This window comes from Hemibagrus wyckioides, linkage group LG24 (genome assembly GCF_019097595.1).
Source record: "Hemibagrus wyckioides isolate EC202008001 linkage group LG24, SWU_Hwy_1.0, whole genome shotgun sequence".
Classification (NCBI taxonomy): Eukaryota; Metazoa; Chordata; class Actinopteri; order Siluriformes; family Bagridae; genus Hemibagrus; species Hemibagrus wyckioides.
The window spans coordinates 7885348-7899023 of record NC_080733.1 but is presented as its reverse complement, the minus strand read 5'-3'; the positions used below and the strand labels follow the sequence as shown (position 1 = coordinate 7899023).

At 39.4% G+C, this 13676-nt stretch overlaps 1 protein-coding gene across 37 annotated transcripts in view; it reads left to right on the top strand.

Moving 5' to 3' along the window:
- Positions 1–13676, top strand: part of clasp2 (cytoplasmic linker associated protein 2) — a 44346-nt gene that overhangs the window by 13101 nt on the left and 17569 nt on the right. For 27 of the 37 annotated variants that reach the window (XM_058377382.1, XM_058377381.1, XM_058377372.1 and 24 more), the window contains 12 exons: positions 5093–5239; positions 8140–8216; positions 8363–8455; positions 10054–10199; positions 10693–10828; positions 11657–11727; positions 11839–11898; positions 11997–12074; positions 12156–12323; positions 12683–12723; positions 12838–13002; positions 13305–13325. In XM_058377382.1, coding sequence (XP_058233365.1) covers positions 5093–5239; positions 8140–8216; positions 8363–8455; positions 10054–10199; positions 10693–10828; positions 11657–11727; positions 11839–11898; positions 11997–12074; positions 12156–12323; positions 12683–12723; positions 12838–13002; positions 13305–13325 — 1203 coding nt within the window. Of the gene's footprint in view, positions 1–1222; positions 1379–3149; positions 3383–5092; positions 5240–8139; positions 8217–8362; positions 8456–10053; positions 10200–10692; positions 10829–11656; positions 11728–11838; positions 11899–11996; positions 12075–12155; positions 12324–12682; positions 12724–12837; positions 13003–13304; positions 13326–13676 lie in introns of those variants that run through there. The other 10 variants (XM_058377373.1, XM_058377401.1, XM_058377367.1 and 7 more) reach the window with 5 other exon arrangements.

The following is a 13676-nucleotide window of genomic DNA, read 5'->3' as shown; positions in this document are numbered from 1 at the left end:
GATTTAGTTATATTTAATTGACTCCTCTATATATATTGATGTAGAATATTTTTTGTCTTATTTTGAAGGCAGTTTGTTTTGAGAAACTTAAAAATGCTGTGCTGTGATGTGTGCTCGAGCTCTCACAAACTCCCCAACATCTACTTCTGCTCATTCTAGCATGAAACAAATCTCAACTCCATCGTCCCCCGAGCCACATCTGTTCTTCCCCACAGGTTTCACCAAATGAAGGGTGGGCTGGCAATTAACTGTGTGTGGCTTAGTGTGTCTATAATCCTTTAGAAGAGCGTGTCTGATACCGGTCCTCTGGAAATGGTTACTTAGCATTGTTTTAGCCTTAAAAATGTGGACATAGGGACATTTATGCAAGTTGCTTTTGCTTTGGTTTTTTTTTTTTTGTTGATGCATGTTGGGAGTAAAACTAAATCAGTGAATTGTAAGTTCAGCCCAAACAAACAAACAAAAAACATGATTATACCATATTATTTGTCTTTTTCTGATCCTTTGTCTTTATTTGAGTAACAACAGTGTCAGTAAGACCTGCACTGTGGATGCTCTACATAATCCTAGCCTATTAATTAACTGATTATTTAATGCTGTAAAATGTTTAGTAAGTGATATGAAACTTTTGGTTTATTTAATATTTATGGAATGAATCTCTTAGCCATAAATCATTTGCTTTGCGTGACAGTAAAGTCTTTAGGAAAGTGAGCCTACCAGTTTCTTTGTAAAATGACTTCACTAACAAAAAGAAACAGAGCGGTTAGTGAAGGAAAGGCTGCTGTTATGTAATTGATAACAGGAACGAACCTACCACACAGATGCTCTGGACATTATTAGATGTACTTATAAATCATTTAAAATCCTGACATGTCGATTAAACTAAACACCGGCCTGTTGCTCTAAAAATGTGGAGCAAAACATGCTGTAATAGGGGGAAAAAATCAACTTTGGGGTGATGTGATTTTTCACAAAAGGTAATTGTTTTCACGGATTATTAAATGTTCAATGCCACATGAACTCCAATGCATAAATCACTGGTCGTAATGCATTTCGTAATATTTTGAAGTAGCTGCTGTCACTTTTGTCTAATTTGGACAGAGTTGGAGAAGAGGCATAGTTATTCAGTAAAGTCCAGTAAACTGCGGGAGGGGGGAGAGGGTTGGCGAGAGCTGTGCCTGTCGCTGCTTTCCCTGACACTCTGTGTGTGTGTGTGTGTGTGTGTGTGTGTGTGTGTGTGTGTGTGTGTGTGTGTGTGTGTGTGTGTGTGTGTGTGTGTGTGTGTGTGTGTGTGAGAGAGAGAGAGAGAGAGAGAGTGAATGAAAGAGCCACCTCTTCTCAGAAGCAGTGTAGCCATGGCATGCTGATGATGGTGCTGGTGAGTGTATATGTATTTGCGTTGTGTGATGGTGTCGCAGAATCTTTACGAATGTTATGGTGCCTCTGATACTTGATACTGATGCCTCTCCTTTCTATCTGGTGTTTTTAGCTGTGAGATGGTCTGATTGTAGCCTCCTTTCCGTGGGTTAAGATGTCAAATTAGAAAGCTTTTCGTTATCTTCTAGCAAGTGTCTTGCCTGTTGCTTCAACCTGTACTGCACTTATTCATTTTAGAATATCTTCATGAGTCTGTAAAAGTGCGTGTCATAGACATGTTTGTTTCTGCGTCACTGGCGTTCGCCCATGCAGAGAAAAGGTTTCCAGGCCATCTCGCTGTCACAGCCATGTGCTTTTTAAACGTTCTCCTTTCTGGTGGCCTGAAAATAGAACTGCTTTAAAATGTGTGTTTGTAGGTTATATTCTGACGATGTATGTTGAACTTTTACCCTGTGTGTGTGCGCATGTTGTGCTTTCCCTGTGGATGACCTCACTTCCTGATTAACAGATCCGATTAAATTGCAAGGCACAGCACAGCAAGCAGCTTTAAACACAACAACCAGCATGTACCATCTCGGAGCTGTTGTGCATCATAGTCTCCTCTCTAGCAGGGTTTGATGGTATTCTTAGACCCTGACCTATTTGGACTAGCTTGAGGAAGTGTTTTCTGATGTGTTTGAGCTGCTCTGGATTACTGCATCTGCTAATTTCTGGAAATGTGTGCCAGCAGTTTAAGCACTAGATGTTGGTAATGTTCTTGGTTGTTATATTTTCTGTATTTTTAAAATGTGTCGTGGTTGGATTTCACGCTAATTTTGGATTTTCAGCTGCTTTCTCTTTGTGTTATTTTGAAAGAGTTTTCTTGCTGCATCACTGCTGGTAATACGATATTTCAATTTGGTGTTTCAGTATTCATTTCAATCATGCAAGTTATTCTTGAATACAGTTTTTCATTACCAGGAAAATCCACCAAGTTGTGATATCCACACTGCTTTTGAACTGAATCCCTATTCCATGAGGCATATGGACTCCTGCTGTTGTCATAGAAACAGCCTTTGGAGATGTTCCAGCTTCCCCGCCCCTGCTCTTTTCTCCTTTTTTTTTCTCCCTTTTTCTGCTTCACCCAATACCCACTTTCTCAGCCCCTTACCGACTTTAATCTTTCTCTTCCGCTCTCTTGTTTATCCTTTCCGTGATTCGCGTTTCTTTATTTGGTTTGTTTGGACACGCCCTTCTGGGCAGACAAAGGTGGATTATGCTAGTATGCTAATAATGCTATTGCCACAGCTTGAAACACAGAGGTCTTTCATGGCCTGGTAGAAGGATCAGCATTAGTAATGTTGACAGCCCCTGACCTAGAATTGGGGTCACAGAAGAACACACACACACACATTTATAAAAAGCATGTCTCATTGCTAGGGGTGTGGCTGGCCTTTCAGCCATTGTCATTATTATACCAATTGTCCAGGGCACACTCTTCTCTGCTTGTCATCTCGTGTGTGGGTGTGTATGTTTGTGCGTGCGCATGTGCGCGTGTTGGTTTACTAATACAGCAGTGCCGTATTAATGCTAATTAGCTTAGCTTATCCAGACAAAAATAAGCTCGTTTATATTCACTGAGCATCCTTCAATCTTCAAGCTCACTGGCTGGTAAAAGGTGATGTCATCACTCTTCTGATTGGTTCTTTGAAGATCATGTGAAGGAGGAGTTGTGCGGTGTGAGGAAGGGAGGAGGCTGAGGGAGAGAAAGAAGTAAAGGTGTGTGTGTGTGAGAGAGAGAGAGCGTGTGTGTGTGTGCGCGATCGAGTGAGATGATGATGGACTGTAGGGTGGAGGTTCCTCTGGATCCTGCTATGTTTTCTTCACACTTTTTGTCACTGAAGTGACCTGCTACCATGTGAGCGTTGGTTTGGGCGTTGATACGCAAGAGAGACAGAGAGAGAGAGAGAGGTTGCAAGACCGCTGTCAGGCATGAGGCGCCTCATCTGTAAAAGCATCTGTGACTGTAAGTGTTCCTTCCAGAATGCATCTGTGTGTGTGCTGAGAGTGTATGGAGTAGTGAAACGCTTAGTGTGTATCGATCGTGAAATAGGGTGTTGTCCTGCAATTGTTGCCATGGAGAACAGAGCACCGGTTGTTCAAGCTCTTGGATGTCTGCATTCCGCTATCCGTGTGTTTGCTTCGCCCAGCCGGAGTGTGTAGGCGTGTGGGGGATGTTTGAGATATAGCAGCAGTCCTCTTTGTTTAGCTCAGTGTGATTGAGTATAGAGTGTAAATTATAAGCTGGAATTGTGCAGATGCGTGATAGATTGGCTTTAATGAGGGTCTGGGCTTGAAATTGACCATGACTGTCCTGAACTCTGTCTGTTCCAGGATTATTAGACTCTGGGAGTCGGGGAGGGCCACATCCATTTAGAGATTTGTGTTTCATATCATGAATGCTTGAATAATTATCTGAAGGTTGAATCAGGTGTGTAGATTGTGAACTCTGCAGTGGTGAGCTCCAGCAGCCTGCCTTTCTGTTTGCTTAAAATGGTCAAGAAAGCTTTTCAGGTTTGTATTTTGTTTATATTTTCCAAAGAGATGTTAATTGGAGATCAGGTCACACTTCTGCTTCATTCACATCTATATGTTATGATTGCAATATGCATTGCAGTACAGTAAAACACACAGAGAATCGGTCATGGGTAATGAACAGTCTTGGGGTGGACAGATGATGGACAAATGAAAGTGCTGGTTGCTTTAGTTGCCTGGAAACCTAACTGACTAGGGTTAAAGGTTGATAGCGAATGTAATGTTACATTATGGCGAACTTGGTTAAGTGCATTAATGCAGACTTGGGGTTAACAAACCCTTCTCAGGGATTGTCAGGTAGTGGATGACTGTGTTGCCCCGACAAACTTTCTGATGTAGCACGCCATGTTTATGCCCTTGGAAAAATATCGGTAATTTGATGGCTAGCATTTTGGCTACACATGCCAATGTTTTGTTCTAGCACCGTACATAAAAGATATTAATGATGTCTGGTGAGAATTTTTACATGTTGCTTTAATGTACTGTGATGGTATGTTGTGCTAGCTGGAGTGTCTTGCTGTATAACAGCTTTATGCTGTACTTTTTGATCAGGTTTGTCTGGATGTTTTCACACGTTTGTGTTCCTGATTCTGAAAACATCTGTTTGTGTACATTAAATAATGCACATAATGAACAAGTTCCACAATCAACCAGATCACAATTAAATCATGCCACATACATATCAAATGATTTGTGCTTCGTGTAAATCTTTAGAGAATGGCATTTATGGTTTTTTCCTTATTATTTGAAAAGATTGGGTTACTGAATCAGCTAGTCCTCCAGGAAACCAAGGAATTAATAACAAACAAAAACAAAAGAAACCCTAAGAGCCCAGATAGAAAGTCTGCTTGCCCTTGGCTTCCAGGCTGCTGATTGTCCACACTTGAACCTGTATCGATTTCACTGACAGTTTATAGATCATGGTAGTGCTACAGTATATTGAACCAATAAATGAAATCTGGAAGCTCTTAGAATAATCCTAAATCCAATAACAAATTATGGTTTGCATATTTCATATGATGATGTAATGGCTTAGTTATTAAGGCTTTATAAGGCTAAAGACCGTACTGGACCAATGTTCAATTTGGTGTAAATTTTAATGTTTAACCTGTATTTTAATGCCATCTTTGTTTCCGTTCAGATCGTAGCTTTGATGACGATGACTCGGTGGATGGTAGCCGGCCCTCCTCAGCACAGGCAGCTTTCAAAGTCCCCAAAGTGCCGAAGAAACCTGCAGATTCAGCCAGCAGTTCCAGAAGACCTAGTGCTACTGGAGCCACCAAAATGAGTAAGCACTTGATTCACCATCATACACAGAAAAGGTGTAATGTAAGGAATTGAGGGGTTAGCGGTCTTCATCGGAAGTCAAAGTAACACAGAAATTACAAGGCTGTCACAAAGGTGCAGTTGGCCCTGGGTTTCTCTGCTTGGTCCTTTAGCAAACTGCACAAAGTCTGCTCTGAGATTCAAGCCTGATTTCCAGTTGGTGAGAAAAGCCATTTGTACTACTGGAACAGGTTACACTGACTCTACAGCACTGGCTATTATCTTTCCTTGAAAGCCTGCCTGAAAGGCCATTCTTTAGCAATGAAATTATGGATAAATTGTATTACAAGAAAGTTTCATAAATAAAACAAAATGCTTTATACAGCATCTAAATCACCTTTCACTCAATATTAAAGAGATCCATAACCATACACTGTAGCATTCCAAATCATCTTAAAAGTTATTGTACAATAATAATAATAATAATAATGTTTATATACCTATATATACCCTAAACTCATCTTGGGCAGTTTAGACACCCCTCATACCCTCAACCCTAAATGTACTCGTGAGTTTACTATATACAAAAGCATTTTTCCTATAGCTTCACTTTCAGCATTGACGTCCAACAAAAACTGGGGCCTGTGTGTGTGTGTCGTTAGTACTGGACGTGGGTGTGTTATTATGCAGCTTGTTTAGTTAATAGTGTGTATTTGTGTATTTAGTAAAAGTGTATTTAATCCTACACTGACCACTAGGCTGTGTCTGTATTAGTAATGTGTTTATTCTGTAGTACATCAGCTGAAAGAGCTACAGATATCCTGGATGAAAGCGGGTAGTCTGTGGCTTTGATGCACGGTTATTATGACCATGTACCTGTGGTTCAGCCAATTGCACATGTACAGAGCTGCAAGTGGGGACAGGCAGTGGGTTTATAATCCTGTTCCAGAGAACACTGAGGGTTTAACAGAGAGAAATACAACAGAAATAGATCTCAGGAAAGTACAAGAGATTTTTTTTTTTTTGTGCTCACTCTTTTTATCCAAACTGACTTACAGCTGATGCAGTTAAGGGGTTAAAGTTCTTGCTAAAGGACCCAAGTGTGACAGCTTGGCCATTCTGAGATTTAAACTCATAATTTTCCAATCAGTAGCTCAAAGGTTTAACCACTGTACTCCAGAAAGAGATGATTGAATAGACGGGTTGGAAGTCGAACCCCTGGTTCTTATTTTTGAAGACATTTGGTTGAACTCACTTCATGAATAAAGAAAATCTGACCGAATGTGCGGAACAAATGACAAGGGGTTTTTTTTTTTTTTTTTTAGATAATTCATTCCTCTTTTTCTCTTTGTTACTCCGCTAGGAAACTTTAGGACATAACAGGATTTAGATCTAAATCCTGAAGTGCTGTTAAAGTACTGCTTTAGAATAGATTTACTCAGCAGTAGTGTTTGCCAATATTATCAAGTCCTTGTTATGAGAATATTCTTATTCTATTGTATGTCATGACCATCAGTATAAAAGGCTCATTCAGCATTTGCCTTTATAGTGGTTGTTACAAACACAATGGCGGTGGCAGTATGACTCAAAAATCTTATGTAGCTGTGGGGAAGTGTGGTAAATATAAATCTATAACATCTGATATTTTTCGACCAGCCATCATGTTTAAGGGATGTCAGGATTAATATTGTTGTGCTAGAACAATGCACTGCTAATCGATGTCAAAGGTGAGCTGAGGATAATCCTGCTCAGCTGCTCTTCTTTAGCTAGTGTATGAAAGCACCACAGTCACTGCTTTGGCCAGCTGCCTACATACTTGTGGTTGTTAAAACATGTGATATACAATATATGTAGACTTGGTGTATAATTTCACTTTCTGAGAGAGTTATATGTTGTGTATAATATCTACTGTTGGTCATAAAGAATGATATATGTGTTCTTTCCAAGAGTTTTTGACCTTTCTAAACCCCTTAGGTCTCAGGGCCTCAGGTCTTTTGCAGTATCTGTTATTGGCCTGGTGTTTATGCTGAAACTCAGTTGCTTGCTTCGCATTTCATTGAAGGTAAAAAGGCCCCGTAAACTCCTCCCCCACACAGAATTTGATCAGGTTTAATGACCAAGCCTCTTCAGCTGACGTTTGTTAGTCCATCTCCCTAGCTGTACTGCCCATCACATGCACACTCAGGGGTTGCTGCCCCTCGGGACCTGAGATTGACAGCTCTTTAATGCACAGACAGGATGTCTATTATATCTGTATGTGTGTGTTTACTGAAGGAGGTTTGCCACATGTGCATTTTGAAGCTCTTGGTGTAAGCACGTCTTTTTAACAAAATATATTATTTTACAGCACGTTTTCAAACAATTGAGCCTTAATTTCAAGGGTCTAAGCCAATTCCAGCCCATAACACAATGCAGGCAGGCAATGACAATGACCTCTGCTTCCAAATATGATACACAGAACAGAGGGAACCCCTCTCTTGGCCTTGCAATGGTTTCCATAGGAACACTTCAGTGTGCTCAGTTGCTATGGAAACAGCCGCAACCGTCACTAACCTCTCTCTGAGGGAGGCACGGTTAAAAATGAGTTTTCCCTTTGACAATGTGTGATTTGAAGGTGTGAGGACAAACTTTTAGATATAATCAAAATACTCTCTTAAAAGGTTCTGCATTGATGTCTAAAGATCAACCCCCATCCCACTTTTTTCCAACATAAGTGTATTAAGATGAACGAAAATGACCAGTTCTCATACAAGAAGAAAACACAGGCTTAAAAAATAAAAATATGAGCTTCGTCTTGTATCGTCTTTGAATCACATTACAGTATCCTCAAATGAAATGGATCAAAAAAATTGAGTTGCACGTAGATCGCAATCAGACATCCTGGCTTTTACAACGAGAATCTAACAGATGCTTTCTCTACAGGTGTGTCTAAAGAGGGAGCTGGTGCTGTAGATGAGGAGGACTTTATTAAAGCTTTCACAGATGTCCCCACTGTTCAGGTGAGACACACACTCGCACATATTGCTTTGGCTGCAAATATTAAAAGGTTGATATGGAGAATCTTAAATTTATGAGTAAAAGCCTGTGTAAAATGTGTCCAGTGATGTGTGGTGTAAGCGACACTCTTTTCTCCTTCATCCTGTAGATCTATTCCACGCGTGATCTGGAGGATAATCTGAACAAGATCCGAGAGATTCTCTCCGATGATAAACATGACTGGGATCAGAGAGCTAATGCAGTGAGTGTTTCTTTGACACGTACACGTTCAGGATATCTGCTTATTATGAGGAAAGAAAGATTTATACACACACGGGCAACTACTCAGGCATTTAGGCTCTCCTGTTGACAGCATGCATATATATATATATATATATATATATATATATGCTTATGTGAGCATAGTAAATAATCAAATAAAAACACTCAGAAAAAAAATTAATTATATATTTTAATTATAAAAATTTATTATATTATATGTGTGTGTGTGTATGTATGTTTATGTGTGTGTATATATATATATATATATATATATATATATATGTATATGTATATATATATATGTATATATATATGTATATATATATATATATATATATATATATATATATATATATATATGTGTATATATATATATGTGTATGTGTGTGTGTATGTATGTATATATGTATATATATATATATATATATATATATATATATATATATATATATATATATATATATATATATATATATATATATATATATATATATATGTGTATATATATATATATGTATATGTATGTATGTATGTGTGTGTATATATATGTGTTTTTATTTGATTATTTATTATGCTCTGTGGTCACATAATGAATTCAGTGCTGGTGCCCTAAATGGTTAACCATGTATTTTAATACTCATACACACCAGTAATATGCACACACACCACATATTGCGATTGTAACTAGATCAGATCAAAAAGCGCACCTCCAGAAGTCTAGCATTGTGATAGGAATCTCAGGCAGGTATAAACACAGTCTGTGGAGTGTGTAGAAAAGGTAGAAGATGATGTTGTTTTTTCTTAAAAAACAAAACAAAAAGTGCTTTTCTATAGCAAAGTCACCAGCTTAACTTATTTGTCAAGTCATACAATAATTTCTGGTGAACCCCATCCATAACTAGCTCATTACAAGTGCTGAGATCAAGTACGTCATGTAAAAAATATACATACCAGCTGTAAATGCAATATCATGTCATCTCTTGATTACATGCAGGTTGCATTTTTGTGACTTTTTATTTATTCATTTATTCATCCAATTTATTCATTTGCATTTTTCACTCTATAAACGATGTCTTGCCCTTATCACAACAGATAATAAATTCAGTAGGGTAAAGTTTAGAGACTTGTTATCTGTCCATGATGGAATATAACCTTGAGTCAATTGCACTCCAGAGTCCCTATGGAGCCCACGTTAAAGGTGTAAATGAGACTTGGCGTGTTTGTGTGTTTTTGCGTAATTTGTGTCTGTGTGCGCTCCTGTTCTGGGTTTTTACTGAATGTGCTACTTGGTATGTCGTAATGTAATCTAAAGCGTTAAGGTAGTTTCTTCTCTATGGTCCAGAACAAAAGCAGGTGAGACATGAGGACTTTTTTCCACACTGTATTGCTTTCATGAGAAAACCTTAAGCGTAATAGATTTCCCAGAAGGCTGTTGTAATGACTGTAATCATCACGGCTGCAAAGACGACTGGAAATTTTCCAAATAGTCCACATTTTCACATTTGCTGTTTCAGTATAAGCCGAAGTGTTGGTTATGATTGGACTTGTACGTTAACTGAACTCTCTCTTTCCTATCAGTTGAAGAAGATACGATCTCTGCTGGTCGCAGGGGCAAAAAACTACGACTGTTTCTACCAGCACCTCCGCGTACTGGATGGAGCGTTTAAGCTTTCGGCTAAGGACCTGCGATCGCAGGTGGTGCGAGAGGCCTGCATCACTGTGGCGTGAGTGACGGATTTAAAGGCTTTATTTCAGAGCTGCCGCTCTGCTCAGCTTATTGAGATCACGTTTCCCTGAGTCACCTAATTAAGGGGTTGAAAATAAGTGGCAGCATAAGAAAGTGCAAGCCAACTGATTTGCTTAAATGAACCAAGCTAGAAACAGCATGTTGGATCAGTGAAGATTAGTGAACATTTGCTCTAAAGGTTTTTTTTTTCTTTCGTTCTGATTTGTCAGCAATGTTTGTGTCTACACACTTTTCTGTTGTGTGTTGTAGCTTATGTGGTAGCTTAGTGTTTATGGGGTGGACTAGTGCTCGGAAGTTTGAATCCCAGGTCCACCAAGCGGTCATTGCTGGGCCCTTGAGCAAGGCCATTAGCCCTTAATTGCTCGGTTGTATAAAATGAGATACAAATGTAAGTCACTTTTCATAAGGGCGTCTGCCAAATGGCAGAAATGTAAATGTGTCTATAATATTTTTTTTGTGGTTGTCTGTAGGCATCTGTCCACAGTGTTGGGGAATAGATTTGACCACGGAGCAGAGGCCATCGTTCCTGTGTTGTTTAATCTTATTCCCAACTGTGCCAAAGTAATGGCGACTTCTGGCACAGCAGCAATTCGCATCATTATACGGGTGAGGAATCCTCAGTATTAATGAGTGTAAACCTATTTGATAAACACAAGTTCATTTAATATGTAAGGAATATGATGTGCCTCAACAGCATATCCAGATTACCACAAGTTTTCCACCTTTTACCAAAGAAATGTTCTTAATATATTAGAGAATGTCATGTACATATAATCATTTTTATATTGCATTTAATGCTTAAATGTAATGTTGTGGAACATCTGTGAGACAAGTTAGTTCCTGTTATCACTTAATGTCAGCTATAAGCAGTAGTTCCCCCACTAGACTCTGTTTCCTCTATCTTGAAGTTAATACGACAAAAAACGTGAAGCGTGGCATGTTATGGAGACAGTGGAAAAACCCTTAGTGGAATACCTACAAAGTGCTGATACCCGTGACTCCTTCTCTCGGGGTTAAATACAACTTTATTGTTAAGCTTGGATTATTTGAAACATCTGCCCTAAAAGTCAGTTTGAATTAATCATTGTAGAAACCTTAACATTAAAATGATCACTTATAAACCAATATAAACCAGTGATTTTGATTACATCAGAGCTGCTGTTACAGAGAATTATTCAACACCAGAACTGGGAATTCAACAGCAACTGGGTTATACGTTAATTTACGTTTTTGTAGTGCCAATACAAACATTACAGTATATATGAGGAAATATAAGAAAAAGAAAAATACCGGAAAGCTATTAAATGAAAAGGAAATGAATCACCAAAACAGATCTAAAATGTTAAGAGCCTACTCAGCAGCTACGTACAGAGAAATGCAGTGAAGCGTGCTGTTTTTTGACGCTGTTTGACTGTTTATATATTTTGTTGGCAGCATACACATGTGCCTCGGCTCATTCCTCTCATCACAGGAAACTGCACTTCAAAATCTGTGGCTGTAAGGAGGTGAGAAAACAGCAGCACCACTCATCACCAATCATGTACTAAACACTAATCATGTGCAATTACCTCATTACAAACTTTTTCTCACCCTCCCCATCTCCCTCCCCCCTTTAGACGCTGTTATGAATTCTTGGATCTGCTACTGCAGGAGTGGCAGACACACTCTCTGGAGAGGTATGAACAAACAGGAGCTAAAGGGATTTTTTTAAGTTTCTGTAGCACTTCCTTATGTCCACTCTTTCTCTCTCTCGCTCTCTCTCTGTCCATCTCAGGCATGCAGCTGTTTTGGTGGACAGCATAAAGAAGGGAATCAGAGATGCTGACTCGGAGGCTCGAGTGGAGGCTAGAAAGTATGGTTAACTTCACTGGCCTGAAAATGATCCATGTTTCCTGAGTTTGAATTAATGTAGAAATATTGATTTATCTCCCAGGGCCTACTGGGGGCTCCGGTCTCATTTCCCCATGGAGGCGGAGTCTCTGTATAACTCGTTAGAGTCGTCCTATCAGAAGACTCTTCAGTCTTGTCTGAAGAGTTCGGGCAGCGTGGCATCACTCCCACAATCGGATCGCTCTTCTTCCAGCTCGCAGGAAAGTCTCAAGTAAGTAACACACAAGGCAATTTTCCTGAAACCAACTGAAATCTGAGATTACTTTTTCCAGTTATATGAGGTAAAGTCAATACAGTGACGACAGTAAAATTGCTCAAGAGAGTTTGATACAATTTTATTCTTTTATCTGGACAACTGTTTGAACCAGCAAATATTTGTCAAGAGTTAGATAAGAGGATCTCACATTTCAGCAAAGATAAGGCCTATAGTGAAAGAGCCTCACAATGTGGTACTGTCTATAGTGCTATTGTTTAATTTCCTTAGCAAACTTTTGCTTATACATCATCTTCATCCAGCCATTGCAAACGTTTTGTATTATCTGACCAATCTTGTTTTTTTTGTCCTTTTAGTCGGCCATTGACTTCAAAGTGGTCGGCTGCCCCAGGCAGAGGTGAGCTGTCAGTATGATATAAACTGTCTCATTTTTGTTTCAATTTTGAATACATAGAGTAAATCATTTATAGTAATTGTTCTTTAATTATGTTTTTATGTGCTTGTTTCTCAGTTCCAGCCAGCTCTAAAACATCAGGCTCACCAGGTTCCCTGCAGCGATCTCGAAGTGATGTGGACGTAAATGCAGCAGCCAGTGCTAAGGCCAGACATGGTGGACAGGCGGGAGGAGCTGGCCGCCTCACTACGGCTTTACCCCCAGGCACCTATGCCTCGCTAGGTACCTGTTTAGAAACACTCAGGGCCCTCATTAGGACTGACCTCTTGGAACACTGAAAGCTGAAACACCCTTTCACCTCTATCTCAAACTCACACATCTCTCCTTTCTCTCTCTGCGAATATGTTCTTCAGTTTACTTCCTTACTTGGAATTAAGTGATCTGAAGTATGTCAGCATTCTTTAAACTTGTGTGTGTGCATGTGTCTGAAGTGTGTGTGTGTGTGTGTGTTTGCGTGTGTGTGTGCACATACACTTCTCTCTAACTGGTTTGCTGTGCTCCTCTCTCTCTTCTCTGGCTTAAAGATGATGCCTCTGATAAGGATGGTAAGATCATATCGTAGACGTCCTGTCCACCCATCTGCTTTAGCTTATCTGTTCTTCCATTCTTTCTTTGACTCTCTTTGTGATGTTTTCCTGTTTCACATTTTTGCCATTCGTGTCCTCATGTTCTCTTGCTTTTTGGTGGACCTTTGCAGATCTTTCACACCTCCATAACAGTCTGATTAGGAGAACACACATGCATATAAAACACACCAGAGGTTCACAGTCTTGTTCTAACGGAAACCATTATGTTCATAGTTCATAGACCTCTGTGTCACGTATTAGTCTAGCAGCTTTCTGGTGCAAATCCATGTCGCTGTAGTATGATTGTGCTCTCCTTGTTCTCGTTTGTGC